A 17500-nucleotide genomic window follows, 5' to 3' on the forward strand; every position below is an offset into this window, starting at 1 on the left:
GGGACGGGTGGCACCGCTGCTGGCAGGCGTTGCAGTAGAAGACGTCGCACTGTTCGCACATCACAGCCGCGTCCACCGGGTTCCGGTCGCACAGCTGGCACTTGATCGCGGCGGGAGAAGAGGCGGCGGCCGAAGCGGCGGCGCGGTTCTGCTGGTACCGCGACACAATGGCCTCCAAGAGCCGGTTCCGAGGGAATCCCCGAAGCCCTCGCTCGTCCAGCGAGACGCTCCTGTGACACAGCGGGCAGGTGAGGGAGCAGTGCCGCTGCGGGTTGGCCGGTGGGAACACTCGCACCCCGTTTGGTGATTTGATCTGGCACGGCGTGTACGAGCCGTACCCGCTGTCCGTCTCGCTGTACAGGCTCATCTTGTCCATGTCCAGGTAGTCGTAGTCGGAGCTCGCCGCTCTGCTCTGGACCGGGGTCTCTCCCTCCGGGGTCTGGACGGTGATGTTCCTGGCGCAGGCCAAGCAGACGTTGTGGGAACACGGCAGGAGAACCGGGTCCCTGAAGAAAGACCCGCAAACGGGGCATTTTAACTCTTCTTCCATCGCTGCCGTGTGTTGCGGTGGACCGGGGGAGAAGCGCTCCAGCACCGACTGACGGTGGACAGCTCCGCGCGCTGGTGCGCATGCGCGTCAGTGGGCGGGGCTTAAGAGGCTGGCCTCGCGGTTTAGAGGTGATTGATCGCGTTAATTCACAACGGCTCACATCCTAATCGCTGTAACATTTCATTTATTAAAATAACGATAAAGATCTTCCGCTCTATTCTATCTATCTCGTGAGGGCGGAAGGATTGATGCTGGCTTTGAGACGTTTCTATCCACTGGTCGTTTGAAATAACGGTTAAAGTTCTGGTCTGGTCTGGTGGCCCTTGTTAGTTCATGAGTTTAGAAGTCGAAATCAGTAAACCATCATGCTGGAACCCCAAAAAGGAAGAACAGGAAAAGGTTTCCAACAGAGTGATGACGTTGGATCCAAATTTTACATAATAGAATAATCACAGCTTTTATGATATGGAAGAGCAGGTTCGGGATGTCTTGGGAATGTTTTGGAGCAGAATTTTGAAATCAACATGGAAGCACACGGAGCCGATGGAGCTGTCTCTGGATGGGGGTGAGATGGTGATAGATGATGTGCAAGTATATGTGGGATTATGGTGAGAAGCCATGAAGAAGTGCATCAATGAGCGTGATGTCCAGGTTACCCCCCCCCACACACACACACACACACACACACACACACACTCTTGACCTGAGGGGAGTGAAGGACCGTGAAGGTAACACTTACTGGGGAATGCCATTTTGGAGTCTCTAACAAGAACCCCCACCTATTGGCGTGCAATCGTCTACTGCTTTTAAATAGTTTTCGGTAGAAGATCATTTGAAGGACTCACGTCTAACTAGTTATCCTTTTGAACCTGTAGTTATGGATTCACCATGGATGCTGAATTAGTTCATATTTTAACACGGATCTCTCGTAGAGCTGTCAGGTATAAAGAGGCCATGCTGACATTCATGATCATTCATTTCGCCACATTTGGTAGAAGGAGAACAAGCAGAAACCAAATGGGGATGAAAGTAGAACTGGAGGAAGCCTGATGAGAACAGCTTTACCACGTTTAATTGACCAGATGGCGGCCATGCCGAGTCCCTCGGGAGGCAGCATTAGTCCCACACACGGGACAGCGTTTCCATTTATTAGCTTTGTTAGCATCCCATTATTTGCAAATCTGTGACAAAATCAGGTGGACATGCAGAAGGCTTGGATGCCTCTTCCCTTTTTTGTCTTTTCTTTTAGATTTTTATTTTTTGTTGAAGGCCACAGCTGCACTGTAGCACGACTCTGTGCTCACTGGACATTCCAACTTAATCTGTACATATAACTTGTACACATAAAAAAAATCGACCTGTGCTTATTTTATCTCGGTAGTCTGGCAGAATCATCATCTTTTCATCTTTCCAATGTGGAAGTATAAATTGTACATAAGCCCAGCAGCCTCTAGGAATAATCTGGTAGCTTCACCCAAACGTTCCCCCTCCAGCCCTAAATCACTCTTTATAATGAGATGAGCCACGAAGCGGAGGGGGAGTAAACATTTGTTGAATGGTGAAGCGGTTCCACTCTAAAAATATCCTTCCATCGCGGCCCGTCGGGCTGCGGTGCCTCCGGGAGGCGCAGAGAGGAGCAAATGTTTGCAGCGATCCAAATTGGACGTACGGCTGCACGCATGGCAGAGCATCAATCCGACCGGACCTGGCATTTTATCCTGCTCTATTCTACCACAAACAAGGATACTGTCCCTCCTTTCCAAGTTGCAGTTTTAAACTGTTAGTGAGATTTCTACGGAACGCACCAAAATGAATAAAAATGGCTTTTTATTCATTATTCAATGCCAGAGGCTCCTGTTCCGATCCGTCAGACTGACTTTATTAGTAAAATTAGTCTCCATTTAATGGAAAAACACATCTGTATACATTTTGCATAGTTTCATTTGTTTTAAATGGCCACAAGGGGGCAGAATTGGGCTTTTGTACTATAAACACCGAGCTTCTACCCCCATTTAGGTAGAATTTAAGAATATTTCTGAGAACATATCCAGCAAAATCAAAGAAGCAGTAAAAATGCATAAATTCAGACTAATTTATGTTAAATCCACAAACCACTGGAGTTGTGTTGGCCTTTTTGGCCAGTTGTGAATACTCACTTTCCACCGCTTGTTCCTCCACTGAGGGTCGCGGGGGGGCTGGAGCCTATCCCAGCTCAATGGGCGGAGGCAGGGCGCCCTGGACTGGACGCCAGTCGATCGCAGGGCTGACACGTACAGACACAACCATTCTCTCTCACACTCACACCTACGGGCAATTTTAGAGCTTCCAATGAGCCTAATCCCCAATCATGCAAGTCTTTGGACTGTGGGAGGAAGCCGGAGGACCGGAGAGAACCCACGCAGGCACAGGGAGAACATGCAGACTCCACACAGAACGTCCCCACAATCCCAACCGGGGATCGAACCCGGGGCCTTCCTGCTGTGAGGCCACAGTGCAAAAACAAACAATACAAATACCGTGGCAGTGTCGACTGAAGTTCTTCTAGATTAGTAAGAGGAAAAACAAAATGGTTCATGTTGTGCTCGAATGACATTTATTCAATAAAGGTGGTTCACAATTAGGGTTCAACACGATTATTCCAAGTGAACCTTCAGCAGTGCGTCTGTTCCTGTGGAAGCTTCTACGTCTGAACAGCGGAGGAGTGTTGATGGTTTCAACTGTGTCTGCAACGTAACAAACGGATTTCTCAAAGTAATATTAATATCACAGAACTAACAAACCAGTGGCTCGTTCTAAATTCAGGCACCAACACCTGTGAGAAGAAGTGGTTCTGTTGGTGACCAGAGTGGGACGTGAGGAAGCCTCTCCACCAGGACCCGCCCCTCTCACCGTCCCCGACGGCAGGCTTAGACCAGAGAGGTGGTGCTCTCAGGGTTGATCCGGACCGGCCGGGTGCTCTTTCTCAGGTCCTGCAGCTGCTTGGCCGGCCGGCCCACGCCCTCCTCGAACCTGCGCTCCACCACCGGCAGCACGGTGTCGTGGAGAAAACTGGCGTTCTGCACGATGAAGGCCTTCTTCTCGGGGTCCTGCTCGCAGCGGAGGCTGTAGTCCACGTGCTGCACGGCCACCAGGATGATCTCCCGGAGGCTTTCCAGCAGCACCATGTGAAGCTCGGGGAAGTAGAGCTTCAGGCCTTCTTCCACGAAGCTCATCATCTGCTTGGTGAAGGCCACCACGGTGTAGCTCAGGTTCACCCAGCAGCCGTCGCCGGTGTACTGCTCCATGCTGCTCATGCCGCAGCCGTGCATCTCATCCTGCACAGAAAAGTCAGGAACGCTTGATTTCACCAGAGATGTGAGAAGGTCTCCGTTGTAGGTAGAGCAGGAAGAAACAAAGGATGGAAAATAGGTGTGAAGTGTGATTGCTCGCTCGTTCTACAGCATTTGGCTTCTTCAATGAAATGAAAACTTAAAAAAACAGAATTTCTGGGGATTTCTAGTAATTTTTAGATTGTGTGTTATTCTCCAACAAAAAATCAGATACTTTGATTGTGTTGGTCCATTAAAACAAGAACATGCACCTTAAGTTTGGCCAGAGCCTCGGGAGTCATGAGGTTCATCCTCCTCCACATCTCTCTCCTCGAGTTCGGTGCGGGTGGCTTCCATGATGATGCTTGTAGCTCCAGCAGAGCCGCCTTGACGTCTTTGACGAGCAGAGACTGCAGGCTGAAGGTGAGGTCCACGCCGATCTCCGTCAGCTGCTGACAATGTTCCTTGGCCACTTTGACGCACTCGGCTGCTGTTGACAAACTCTCCTTGCTGTCAAACACCTGCGGACAGGATGAAATGGCGTCTGTAAGCTCCCCTGAACCCTTTCCTAAAGCAAATGTTTGGACAAAGACACCGCTGACTGACGACTTCTTCTTAAATGCCGACACGGTGACGTCTTCAGGAGAGTCGCCGTCTCCCTACCTGCTTGCTAAAGGCGTCCACAAACATCCCCATGGCTGATAGCGACCACACCACGAAGGACGAGTAGCAGCCCGTGTTCCCAGCAAAGTTCATCTCGAACTCTTTGGCCGTCTCCATCACGCTGGTGAAGAAGATGTTGCAGAGTTTGTGGAGTAGATAGCAGCGTGGCCCTTCGATGCGCAGCTGCCGTATGGCCGTGTGCACGGCGGCCGCCCGGTTTCTTCAGGAACAGCTCGCAGGCTTTGGTCGACTGACCTGCGCAGGCCCATTCCAAAAAGAATTTTAGGAGGAAAAGGCAAAGAAATGAGAGCGTTGTGCTGCATACTAGCCGGATCAACTGGGACACAGCTCTGCGCGTGGCTTTGGGTCCACCGCGGAGAGAACGATCTGGAGACAGTTCGAAGACCAGGACCTCTGTCAGCTGTCGCACGCGCTCATTCCCCTTCAGCCGGAGCTCTTTGACCCTCTGCGTGACGGGCTGGTCCTTGAGATATTCCTTGAGCTTGTCCAGGAGGTCCACGGCACCCTCGAAATCTCGCAACGCGATGCAGACGTCCAGATCCTCTGGCAACTCCAGGATCCAGTCGAGGCTGAGGTCCACGTGGTCTTCAGCATCGGCCGGCTCTTCGTCGTCGACGTCAAAGGGATTGGTGGACACCTCGGGCCTGGCGGGCGAAGTTGGTGGCTCCTCCTCTTTCTTGTGCCTGTCCTTTGTGACTTTGTTCTTCTTGGTCTCATCCAGGATCTCCAGCCACTCCTTCTTGATTTTGCTGTTCTCAGCCTGGAATATGCGGCTGTCTGGGAACATAAGAATCTTAAACATGTCCTTCATAGGAGGATTGTCCTTTACGTTGACCACAGCAAAGCTCTCCAGGTCATAGAGAGCATTGTACTTGTACTTGACAGTTCCTCTGCGGTTTGGCAGCCAGTTTGCAATGAGCAAGCAGTCATTCATCAAGAAAGCGTGCACCTTTTGGATGGGAGACATGTTGTCAACATCAAATTCCACAAGGTCTCCATTGTAGACAAGGTGCCTCCCTGGGGTGTCCATGATGTTTTTACCCCCTCGACCTTCTCCAGCAGGGAGGTTAGGGTTTCTCTGCTTGACCTCCTCGGTTTCTTTGGGGAAGGCAGCTTGCATCTCCTTGGAGGTCTCATCCTTGTCTGTGGACAGCAAGTCCTGCGTGATGCTTTCCATGATGCTCTTCTGCTCCGTCAGGATGTGACACGTACAGACACAACCATTCTCTCTCACACTCACACCTACGGGCAATTTAGAGTTTCCAATGAGCCTAATCCCCAATCATGCATGTCTTTGCACTGTGGGAGGAAGCCGGAGGACCGGAGGAACCCACGCAGGCTCAGGGAGAACGTGCAGACTCCACACAGAACGTCCCCACAACCCCAACCGGGGATCGAACCCGGGGCCTTCCTGCTGTGAGGCCACAGTGCTAACCACCACACCACCGTGCCGCCTCAGTTGTGAATACGCTGCCACTAATGAAGCTCATTTGGATATTCATTTAAAAAAGGTCTATAAATCAAATTCTCGTGGCAAAAACAAACAATACAAATACCGTGGCAGTGTCGACTGAAGTTCTTCTAGATTAGTAAGAGGAAAAACAAAATGGTTCATGTTGTGCTCGAATGACATTTATTCAATAAAGGTGGTTCACAATTAGGGTTCAACACGATTATTCCAAGTGAACCTTCAGCAGTGCGTCTGTTCCTGTGGAAGCTTCTACGTCTGAACAGCGGAGGAGTGTTGATGGTTTCAACTGTGTCTGCAACGTAACAAACGGATTTCTCAAAGTAATATTAATATCACAGAACTAACAAACCAGTGGCTCGTTCTAAATTCAGGCACCAACACCTGTGAGAAGAAGTGGTTCTGTTGGTGACCAGAGTGGGACGTGAGGAAGCCTCTCCACCAGGACCCGCCCCTCTCACCGTCCCCGATGGCAGGCTTAGACCAGAGAGGTGGTGCTCTCAGGGTTGATCCGGACCGGCCGGGTGCTCTTCTCAGGTCCTGCAGCTGCTTGGCCGGCCGGCCCACGCCCTCCTCGAACCTGCGCTCCACCACCGGCAGCACGGTGTCGTGGAGAAAACTGGCGTTCTGCACGATGAAGGCCTTCTTCTCGGGGTCCTGCTCGCAGCGGAGGCTGTAGTCCACGTGCTGCACGGCCACCAGGATGATCTCCCGGAGGCTTTCCAGCAGCACCATGTGAAGCTCGGGGAAGTAGAGCTTCAGGCCTTCTTCCACGAAGCTCATCATCTGCTTGGTGAAGGCCACCACGGTGTAGCTCAGGTTCACCCAGCAGCCGTCGCCGGTGTACTGCTCCATGCTGCTCATGCCGCAGCCGTGCATCTCATCCTGCACAGAAAAGTCAGGAAACGCTTGATTTCACCAGAGATGTGAGAAGGTCTCCGTTGTAGGTAGAGCAGGAAGAAACAAAGGATGGAAAATAGGTGTGAAGTGTGATTGCTCGCTCGTTCTACAGCATTTGGCTTCTTCAATGAAATGAAAACTTAAAAAAACAGGAATTTCTGGGGATTTATAGTAATTTTTAGATTGTGTTTATTCTCCAACAAAAAATCAGATACTTTGATTGTGTTGGTCCATTAAAAACAAGAACATGCACCTTAAGTTTGGCCAGAGCCTCGGGAGTCATGAGGTTCATCCTCCTCCACATCTCCTCGGAGTTCCGGTGCTTGGTGGCTTCCATGATGATGTCCTTGTAGCTCAGCAGAGCCGCCTTGACGTCTTTGACGAGCAGAGACTGCAGGCTGAAGGTGAGGTCCACGCCGATCTCCGTCAGCTGCTGACAATGTTCCTTGGCCACTTTGACGCACTCGGCTGCTGTTGACAAACTCTCCTTGCTGTCAAACACCTGCGGACAGGATGAAATGCCGTCTGAATCCTTTCCTAAAGCAAATGTTTGGACAAAGACACCGCTGACGACGAGCTTCTTTAAATGCCGACACCGTGACGTCTTCAGGAGAGTCGCCGTCTCCCTACCTGCTTGCTAAAGGCGTCCACAAACATCCCCATGGCTGATAGCGACCACACCACGAAGGACGAGAGTAGCAGCCCGTGTTCCCAGCAAAGTTCATCTCGAACTCTTTGGCCGTCTCCATCACGCTGGTGAAGAAGATGTTGCAGAGTTTGTGGATGTAGAGCAGCGTGGCCCCTTCGATGCGCAGCTGCCGTATGGCCGTGTGCACGGCGGCCGCCCGGTTCTTCAGGAACAGCTCGCAGGCTTTGGTCGACTGACCTGCGCAGGCCCATTCCAAAAAGAATTTTAGGAGGAAAAGGCAAAGAAATGAGAGCAGTTGTGCTGCATACCTAGCCGGATCAACTGGGACACAGCTCTGCGCGTGGCTTTGGGTCCACCGCGGAGAGAACGATCTGGAGACAGTTCGAAGACCAGGACCTCTGTCAGCTGTCGCACGCGCTCATCCACCTTCAGCCGGAGCTCTTTGACCCTCTGCGTGACAGGCTGGTCCTTGAGATATTCCTTGAGCTTGTCCAGGAGGTCCACGGCACCCTCGAAATCTCGCAACGCGATGCAGACGTCCAGATCCTCTGGCAACTCCAGGATCCAGTCGAGGCTGAGGTCCACGTGGTCTTCAGCATCGGCCGGCTCTTCGTCGTCGACGTCAAAGGGATTGGTGGACACCTCGGGCCTGGCGGGCGAAGTTGGTGGCTCCTCCTCTTTCTTGTGCCTGTCCTTTGTGACTTTGTTCTTCTTGGTCTCATCCAGGATCTCCAGCCACTCCTTCTTGATTTTGCTGTTCTCGGCCTGGAATATGCGGCTGTCTGGGAACATAAGAATCTTAAACATGTCCTTCATAGGAGGATTGTCCTTTACGTTGACCACAGCAAAGCTCTCCAGGTCATAGAGAGCATTGTACTTGTACTTGACAGTTCCTCTGCGGTTTGGCAGCCAGTTTGCAATGAGCAAGCAGTCATTCATCAAGAAAGCGTGCACCTTTTGGATGGGAGACATGTTGTCAACATCAAATTCCACAAGGTCTCCATTGTAGACAAGGTGCCTCCCTGGGGTGTCCATGATGTTTTTACCCCCTTCGACCTTCTCCAGCAGGGAGGTTAGGGTTCTCTGCTTGACCTCCTCGGTTTCTTTGGGGAAGGCAGCTTGCATCTCCTTGGAGGTCTCATCCTTGTCTGTGGACAGCAAGTCCTGCGTGATGCTTTCCATGATGCTCTTCTGCTCCGTCAGGATGTGACTCAGCTGGTACATCTCGCTCTCCAGGTAAGAAATCTCTTTAGCCGTTTCAATAAACTGTCGGTAGTTTTTATAGACATTTTTCTTGAGGTTTTGGGCCGTTTCGTCGGCCAAGTTTTGGATTTTCTGACGGTGCTCCTGCAAATCTCGGTCGCCATCGGACTGCTGAGACAAATGCTTGACGTAATTTTGCGGGTCAAAGTTCGGCGACTCTAGTAGTCTGCGTAGCCGGTTCCCCGGTTCAGCCATTTTCTGTCGTGAGGATAATTAGCTATCTATAAAAAGATATCGGTAAATTGGTCCCAAATGTCGGAGGAACAACACTCCAAGGGTGCTCATCGAGTCACATCCGCTTTCAATCTAAACAGGAAGTTGTCAGCCTGCACCGTCACGGGATGGGAGGGGAAAAAAGCTGGCCAACAACGTCTATAAAGGAAACATTTTTTTTAATGTTTTTTAAACATCTGTTATTAACTTAGGTAAAAATGTTGGGATGTGAAATCTTGAGCTGATAATAAATAACAATATCACTATCTTATGTAGAGAAATACAAACAAGTGGACCCGGTATTATAGTACAGGGTTATTTTTAGAAGGCCCACAACTCTTTAAACAAAAGGACAACAAATCCCAGAATTCCTGGTTGCTAAATAATCAGGTGCTATTCGAATGTTGAACACAGAATTTCAATATAAGAGAAAGGTGATAGAAAAACGCCAACTGCTGCGTATTCCAAGTAGTATTTCTTATTTATATGTTATTGAAACTGTACATTAAAAGCAAACAGATAGATTTTAATTTTCTCACCGACATTTAGTCAGACATTTAAAATATATATTTATTAGTCTGAAACATTTCAACGGAAGTTGTATTTTATATTGAGATGAACTCGACAGCAAAGTATGGGCGCTAATTTAGGTTAACAGCAGTTAGCATACAGCTAGAACCACCGCTAATATATCGATATTTGAATATGACAGGCCACTTCGGTGTCTTAATTGCCCTGTCCTGACTGCAATGAATTGGTTATTTGGCAGTCACGCACAAGCTGCGTAAGCTAATAAAATAAGCTATCGTAAACGAAACAGCCTTTATTAGCTTATTCTAGCTGCCTCTTCTGGAATGGAGGAGGATTTCCTCTTCGCTCTTCGGCTGCAGGAGCAGTTCGACAATGAAATCGAGACGTCGTTATTAACCCCGGACGGTGTGGAAGAGGATGCTTTCGGACAAAACTGCAAGAAACGGAAAGTAGAGCGAGCTGAAGGTGGCGGTGGGGTCCCCTGCTGGAAGCCGTCGCCCGGGAGGCCGCTGTCCATTGTGGACGAGTCCTGGGAGACACTGGATCCAAATCCCGACGTCAGAGCCATGTTTCTGGAGTTCAATGACATGTTCTTCTGGGGGAAACTCAGTGGTGTTGAAGTCAAGTGGAGCCCGAGAATGACACTGTAGGTCTGCAGCAGCGCCCCGTTTTCTTTGCGTTTGGTTTGGACTGTTTAAAACTTCAGGTTGTTTTTACTGCATTCTGATTTTTGCAGTTGTGCTGGTGTGTGTTCCTATGAGGGACGAGGTGGTCTGTGTTCCATCAGACTCAGTGAGCCTCTGCTGAAGCTCAGGCCAAGAAAAGACCTGGTGGAGGTGAGGTGGATGGGCACACTGCCACGGTGTCTAACCCTCTTCTGTCATGGTTTGGCTTGTTCTGTCCCCTCAGACTCTCCTCCACGAAATGATCCACGCGCTGCTGTTCGTGACACAGAACAACAGGGACAGGGACGGCCACGGCCCCGAGTTCTGTAGACACATGAACCGTATTAACGAGGCCAGCGGGACCAAGATTACTGTGAGTCGATGTTTTACTCTTGTTGGTGTTTGTAGATGGCTGCCACGTGACTCCCCTCCAACCTGGTCTCAGATCTACCACAGTTTCCACGATGAGGTGGACGTGTACCGGCAGCACTGGTGGAGATGCGATGGGCCCTGCCAGAACCGCAAACCCTACTTTGGTTACGTAAAGAGGGCAATGAACCGGGCTCCGTCTGCCCTGGACCCATGGTGGGAGGACCACAGGCGGACCTGCGGGGGGGCATACCTCAAGGTCAAGGAGCCTGAAGGATATGGGAAAAAAGGCAAGAAGGATGCTAAAAAAGAGGGAAAGAATTTGGAGAGTAAAGCCACAGGAAAGTCTGCAAGTGCAGGTGATTGGTTTATTCCAATACCTTTGTGTTGCATTGAGATAAAGTTGGATTTAACTGAGCCTAATTCAGGTTCATTTTGACTTTCATATCTGCCTCCTAGGTTCAGGATTGCAGGACATACGGGACATTATCCCCTTCAGCGGCAGAGGCTTCCTGCTTGGAGGAAACTCACAGTCTTGCGCTTCCTCTGCCCCCTCCCTGTTGTCACCTGTAGCCAACACCTGTTCATCCAGCACCATCTCCTCCCCCATGTTGGTTCTTTCATCACCAACGAGAACCCTCGTCTCCCCTGTCCGCTCCGGCTTCGCTGACAAAGCAAACGGATCGCCGCCCGTCGCCGGGCTGAAGCCGCCCGTGAAGAGATCCGTGGGTAACTGTCGAGCTTTTGTCAATATCAGCGGCTCGCCAGTGAAAATTCCCAAAACCCGCGGCAACGCTAACAACAAGGACGCAAAGACAACTCAACAGAAATCTATTGAAGACTTGTTCAGCCTCAGGAAGCCCTCAGAGACGGCAGCAGTCCGTTCAGCCTCTGGCAGCTGTGCCTCAGCCACGGCGAAGCCCAGCTCCAGCACATCTGGGGGGCTTTGTTCTGCAGTGGTGAGAGGAACACAGAGGAGCCCTGCGGAACCAACAGACTCCCCGGGCTTTAATCATCCCAGCAGCAGCAGCAGCAGCAGCAGCGCTTGGAGGAAGAGGACGTGGGACGTGCACAGCACCTCTGCCTCCGTCTCTGCCTTCTTCCAAAAGACGATAAGTAGCGATTCATCGCCGACAATAAAACCACCTGCAGTGCAACACACAGGCGCCGCCGCCGCCTTTACGGGGAATCCTCGCTCTGTCCAGTCCTCCAGCGTCCCCTGCCCCCCCCCCTCTGCCACACTCGCGGTCGCTTGTCCTGTTTGCCACGCAAAGGTACCGGAGTCCCAGATCAACGAGCACCTGGACGCCTGCCTGTCCTGACGGAGACGCTAGGGGAGCGCTGCTGCACATGTGGACAGGTCACCAAACCAGGTTTTACAGGATGCACTGGAGTTTCCTCCCGTCCAGCTGCAGAGAGACGCCTCCCAGTCGGTGCCTTATTGGACCGGTTATCAGGCGGAAGCAGTTAGAACCGCTTCCTGTTGTTTTAGACTGTCAGGACCTCCCTCAGTCTGGTCCGAGTTGGGTCTCAGCCTTTTAATTCTCAGCATTTCTTTAAATTACACCCAAGATTGGAGACGCTAACTAGAATTAGCTGGTGTCACAGTCCTGTTCCACTCTTTGGTTGTGCTACTGACATTTCTAGTATCCCACACTGTAAACTAGGATCCAGTTTGGCTCCGTTGAACCCAGCCTTTGATCTTAGTGCCGGTCGCCCAGATGCCGCCGACCGGCAGCATCGTCGTCACAGCCTCTAAAGAACAGCCCTATCTTTGGGGCTCTTCCCGCGGTGCTCATTCACTCTTTTTACAAAGGAATCATAAACACACCTTCAGTAGTTTTAACAGTTTGAACGTTTTACTGAATTTGTGAGAAGCTTTGCCTTTGTTTTAGATGCTGCAGCATCAGAACACGTCCCCCTGTAAGTTACCTGCCCAGGTGGGCGACGGGACCAGCCGCCACACGTGTTCAGGCTGTTAATCCACCAATCAGGAAAACGTGCACGCGCTCCTGAGCTGGCGGCGCCTTCATCGGAGCGGCGGCACGCTTGCATTTGAGCGGTTTTCTGACTTTCACAGTGAAGATGAAAAAGTTCATTTTTATATATATTTGTTTTATAGGAAAATGTTCACTTTGTTCCCATTCCTGCTGCTAAATAAAACATGTGACTGTTCTCATTTATATCATCCAACCTGCAGAAGAATGATGTCATGAGAATCTGACGGTTGTTAGGGTTCATATAGCATCTGTATGGTCTCTAGAGCCCCTCCACAGTCCCAGCAGGACCGGACCCCCAACAAGTAGCAGTGACAGGAGAAACTCCCCTGTAACAGGAAGAACCCTGCAGCAGGACCAGGCTCATGTGGGGGGGGCGAAAACCCCCACCGTGGCCCCAGGAGCCGTGGGTGTAACTGGAGCTGGTGGGTGGACGGCGTGAAGGGGAGGTCACATGGCACAAGGCCAGCTGCCGCTCAGCACCGCGCCCTCCTGCCCGTGCACACGCACAGATTTCCATTTTAGGTGAACAAAGAGAAGGTTTAGTGATCGTTATCATTCAGAACCGTTAATAACAGCGGCCTCTTGTAACACGTTTATTACCGAGCTACTAAAGCTGGTGTCCTCATCCCTCCTAGCCTCTTTACAGTGGCACAGACCAGTGAGACTCCGTGGATGTTCACGTGCCCGTAACGTACAGGGTCCTCAGAAATATGAGGGACTCTCAAAGTGGGGGAAACCTCTGAGTGGTGGATTTTTAAAGATAAACACCTATGTGTATCCATGTCCACACAAGTGTGTGTGTGCATGGATGATTTATAGCCCGGGGGCCAGACTCCAGGACTTATTTAGTCCAGAAAAGGTCAAGATTATAAATGGAAGCTGGTTGAAAATATCTTCTCAAGCAAACGTCCAGTTTTCTGAGCACTAGGACTAATTATAACCTTCAGAATCCAGAAATGTTTGTATGGCCATAAACGATCCATTATCACGGTTAACATTTGTGTTAGAATTGTAAATAATCGGGAGACAAACGAGCTCATCCTCTAATGAGAGATGCCAGAGACTTTTTATCTAATAGCTTCAGTTACTGATCAATACTCAAAAATTCAACTGGATATGATATATTGGAGAAATATATCAGCTTGTGGACTTTTTTTAGCTGACGGGAAGATTTTGGTCTCCAGCAGAGCCATAAGAGGATATTCAGAGCGTTATTAACCGGCCTAAGCTCAGCCATGCTAACCCATTGTGCTTTTTAGGAGGGCAGATTAATGCAAACCTGCCATGTTTGTGTGGGTGCCCCGGGGGGGTAACATCACACGCCTAATCCTGTGAGCTCGTGGGACAGTGATGGTGATGGTGGCGGTCGTGGGGGTGACTGCAGCTCTCATTGGGGCAGATGTGGCATGTCAGCTCAGGGCTAATAGCTTTAATAGCAGGATTCAACTGTATGCAGATGATGCAATACTGTTTAGGAGGCTAATGACACGAAATGGCTGCAACAAACAAGAGTGACAGCATTTATTGTGTTTCTAAATGACTAAAAGTCAATTGACATGATGTCAAATGGTCATTCTGGTGCCTTCGTCTGGTCCTAGTATGGCTAGATACAGCAGGACTCGACATTAGCAGCCACGTTATCAAGGTCCCGCCAGCCTTCTGAGGAGCACTGCCCTGGTCCTTATGTTTCAGTCTTTAATAATATCTAAATATTAAATAAACTAAATCTAGTAAATCAGCACGTGAACATTACACATTAGCATTCTCACAAACATCACTTTCTACTCTCAGGTCAATTTGCTAACAGTGAACGGATCCTGCAAATGTGAATCAGGACTGAGATTTTTATTATTTTAGTACAGCAGTGGACAAGGACTGTGTGTGTGTGTGTGGTGTGTGTGTGTGTGTGTGTGTGTGTGATGAGGGATTTCAAGGTTACAGTGTTGTGCAGTGACATTGAGACATGGCTTCATTGTTCGTGTGTGAGTGTGTGTGTGTGTGTGAGAGAGAGAGAGAGAGTGTGAGTGTGTGCGAGCACAAGACAATAGTTAAAATACAAAGGACAGATGGTGGGCTTTACACCCCCCCCCCCCCCAATCACACGCACACACACTCACTCACTCACACACACACACACACACACACACACACACACACACACACCACACACACACACACAGCCGCCATGACCTCATACACTCTTTCTACACTTGGATGTGGAAACTGTCGGGTTGTTTTTGGTTTGGCCTGAAATCAGCACAATAGTCTTTTCTGTTCCCACAGGTAATGAAAATGCTCGAGTCGTGTCGGAGGTACGGATTCATTTCATGGCAGTGATTGTTTTTACAAGTTTGAGCAATTGTATTTTACGGTGAAGATGCAAAAACATCCCTTTCATAGTGAGGCCTGCAGAGAATTCTCCTGCACTTTTAGTCTGTGCTGTGTAATTTCACCCAAATAAAAGCAGTTAGTTAAACACTAAAATAGAACCCCGAATAAGTGGCTTCGTCGTTGAGGCAAACATGCTAAAAGTGTTCATCTAAAGTTCCCGTAGCGTTGTTGCCTGATGTTTAGCTCCACGTCATGTGTCCATGTCTAGCTTCTCATTCCGTAGATGGAAATCTCTTGAAAGTTTAATATTATAGAAAAAAGCCTCTTCAGAGGTTCCTAAAACGCAGGCTGGTGCTTTATTCTACACCGAGTTGATTTGACCCTAAACCTTCAACCGCCCCCCCCCCCCCCCCCCCCCCCCCCGGAGAAAACAAGGGCGCCCGTGTCTGACTGGTTGCAGTAAGTTTGATGTTAATCTTAGGAACCAGGAACACTGGGTCACACAAACAAGACGGGAAAATTCTGTTTTCCTGCATTACAGCGTTGCAGGGAGACGCCCAGCATCGACTGGTTAAAGACAGGAAGCGGATTTCACAAGTCAGCCGAAATCGAGCGGGTCAAGTAGGCAACCAGAGAGCCTTCCAGTACCGGATGTGGAATTTCAAAATAATATCAAATAAGGTCAGTAGTTTTATTCAGTAGGAATAATATACTTTTCAAAACAATAACGACGATATAACGCTGAAAACGGGCTATTTCATGCCGGCACTTTTGGTCCTTGATCGCATCTCGTGTCGCAATAATTATTTATCTTTCCCTTTAGGAATGAATCGTTAAGTATATCACATTTACAATAAAGACTTCGTCTTTCGAAGGTTGGTATTCTTAGAAAACAGATTCAGTTCTCAGAAAATATTTGCTAACGTTAAACGGCCTAATCCTTCACCGGAAGTGGGCCGTGCTGATTTCCGGCACCTTGACGTGGCGTCGCTGGCCGCCCCGGGCGGAGACGTCCGCGGCTGTTGCTCGGTGCGTCGGTGCGGTGAAGACTGGCTGCGTGTGCGCTTCTCTCCGGGCTCCAAGAACGCGCTTCCATAACGATGAACGGTAAATCCACGAACGGCTCCCCCGGAGGGATGGCCTGCATCGAGGGTCTGCCCCCGCTGCCCAAGAGCCTCAGCGGCTTGCTCAACTCGAGCGGCGGCTCCTGGAGAGAAATGGAGCGGATGTACGTGAAGAAAACCATGATCCAGGACGACCTGAGCCGAGGCAGGAACAACGCCGACAGCCTGCTGGCCCACAAGCCGGCCAACCTGGACGCCGCGTTGGCTCTGCTGCGGAAAGAAATGGTAAAAATTCCAAAGTTGTTCACTCTAGTTGGCCACAAAGGGTGTTTTTCCTCCCCCGGGGCTGTTTAATCCCTAACCAGGCTCCAAACCGCCCACTGGAAACCTGCTCCCTTCATGTGCCTTCACTTCAGAGCACAATTTGGTGCATGAACTTCCGGTCAAAGGTATTTTAAAATAAGCGACTAATTATGAAGGAGTCCAGGTGACACCTTACGGGTGTGGCTGGTGGCCCCCCTGCAGGGCGAGGGGGAGGGTGGGGGGGGCGAGGGGGAGATCAGGGTGAGGGTTGGGGGAGGGGGAGGGTTGGGGGGGGGCGAGGGGGAGATTCAGGGTGAGGGTTAGGGAGAGGGGGAGGGTTGGGGGGGGCGAGGGGGAGATTCAGGGTGAGGGTTAGGGAGAGGGGGAGGGTTGGGGGGGGGGTTAGGGAAAGGTTTAGGGCTAGGGGGAGGGTTAGGTTTGGGGGGGCGAGGGTGAGGGGGAGGGTGAGCAGGGCCAGTCAGACTGGAACCAAACCTGCTGGTGTTTGAAGACCGTTTTCATCACAGCCAGTGCCGGGTCAGACTGGGCCAGTCCCCGGGTCAGACTGGGCCGGTGCCCGTCGGACTGGGCCGGTGCCCGGTCGGACTGGGCCGGTCCCGGGTCAGACTGGGCCGGTCCTGGGTCGGACTGGGCCGGTGCCCGGTCAGACTGGGCCGGTCCCCGGTCGGACTGGGCCGGTCCCGGTCGGACTGGGCCGGTCCCGGGTCAGACTGGGCCGGTCCCGGGTCAGACTGGGCCGGGCTTTCTTACCGTGAGCCTGTGAGTTTGTGGTGGTTCTCAGACCCCCGCTGCCCGGTCAGCTGGGTCCAGTCTGGAGGTTTTTATTATCACACGTGTGGGGGGGCGATGGACGGCTCCGTCTCCGCCGGTGGAACAATCGTCTATTTTTAGCTCGCACTCACATCTGGGCATCGTCCTTTAAGGAACGAACCCTGTGATTCCCAGCTGCAGAGTCGGGTCGGAGCCCGGCATTGGTTAGTTTCTGATTGATCACAACGTGGTTTTGTCTGACCGGCGCTCTGAACGCCTCCGAGCCAGAAGGGGGCGTGCTAACCTGCCTGCTGTCCCCCCAGGTGGGCTTGCGTCAGCAGGACATGTCCCTGCTGTGCCAGCTGTGGTCGCTGCACGAGTCCATCCAGGAGTACAAAGGCAGCTGCCAGGACCTCAGCGCCGCCTCCAGC

The 17500-nt window shown here is 51.0% G+C and overlaps 5 protein-coding genes and 1 long non-coding RNA gene across 7 annotated transcripts in view; 3 read left to right on the forward strand and 3 right to left on the reverse strand.

Moving 5' to 3' along the window:
* Positions 1-617, reverse strand: part of LOC130516285 (E3 ubiquitin-protein ligase TRIM9) — a 31245-nt gene extending 30628 nt beyond the window's left edge. Inside the window, 1 exon segment of the mRNA XM_057017253.1 lies at positions 1-617. This exon segment is cut by the window's left edge and continues 65 nt beyond it. Coding sequence (XP_056873233.1) covers positions 1-550 — 550 coding nt within the window. The 5' untranslated portion in view covers positions 551-617.
* On the forward strand, positions 109-756 carry LOC130516358 (uncharacterized). Its single transcript, XR_008947460.1, has 2 exons — positions 109-248; positions 383-756. It is a non-coding gene; the product is annotated as an uncharacterized LOC130516358 (long non-coding RNA).
* A 2370-nt stretch (positions 757-3126) lies between these two features.
* LOC130516541 (exocyst complex component 8-like) lies at positions 3127-6157 on the reverse strand. The gene is given in 5 exon segments (XM_057017651.1): positions 3127-3864; positions 4131-4379; positions 4522-4740; positions 4742-5777; positions 6099-6157. Coding segments are annotated over 5 exon segments (1971 nt in total). The 3' UTR covers positions 3127-3456.
* A 1-nt stretch (position 6158) lies between these two features.
* Positions 6159-9138, reverse strand: LOC130516287 (exocyst complex component 8-like). The gene is given in 6 exon segments (XM_057017261.1): positions 6159-6544; positions 6547-6895; positions 7164-7412; positions 7541-7603; positions 7606-7796; positions 7868-9138. Coding segments are annotated over 6 exon segments (2058 nt in total). The 5' UTR covers positions 9018-9138; the 3' UTR covers positions 6159-6488.
* Positions 9139-9610: 472 nt separating this feature from the next.
* Positions 9611-12793, forward strand: sprtn (SprT-like N-terminal domain). 2 transcript variants are annotated; one of them, XM_057017290.1, is made up of 5 exons: positions 9611-10212; positions 10303-10402; positions 10476-10604; positions 10677-10953; positions 11060-12793. In XM_057017290.1, the coding sequence occupies exons 1-5, from the start codon at positions 9890-9892 to the stop codon at positions 11920-11922; spliced, it is 1692 nt and encodes a 563-aa protein (XP_056873270.1). In that variant the 5' UTR covers positions 9611-9889; the 3' UTR covers positions 11923-12793. The 2 variants fall into 2 exon arrangements, with proteins under 2 accessions (XP_056873270.1, XP_056873269.1); XM_057017289.1 differs by having other exon boundaries at positions 9621-10212; positions 10677-10959.
* A 3098-nt stretch (positions 12794-15891) lies between these two features.
* The window catches only part of fam89a (family with sequence similarity 89 member A), a 2085-nt gene continuing 476 nt past the window's right edge, over positions 15892-17500 (forward strand). The window contains exons 1-2 of the mRNA XM_057017388.1: positions 15892-16280; positions 17393-17500. The exon at positions 17393-17500 is cut by the window's right edge and continues 476 nt beyond it. Of these exons, the coding sequence (XP_056873368.1) occupies positions 16032-16280; positions 17393-17500 (357 nt within the window). The 5' untranslated portion in view covers positions 15892-16031. The remainder of the gene's footprint in view (positions 16281-17392) is intronic.

The sequence above is a fragment of the Takifugu flavidus genome, chromosome 19 (assembly GCF_003711565.1).
Source record: "Takifugu flavidus isolate HTHZ2018 chromosome 19, ASM371156v2, whole genome shotgun sequence".
In the NCBI taxonomy this organism is placed as follows: Eukaryota; Metazoa; Chordata; class Actinopteri; order Tetraodontiformes; family Tetraodontidae; genus Takifugu; species Takifugu flavidus.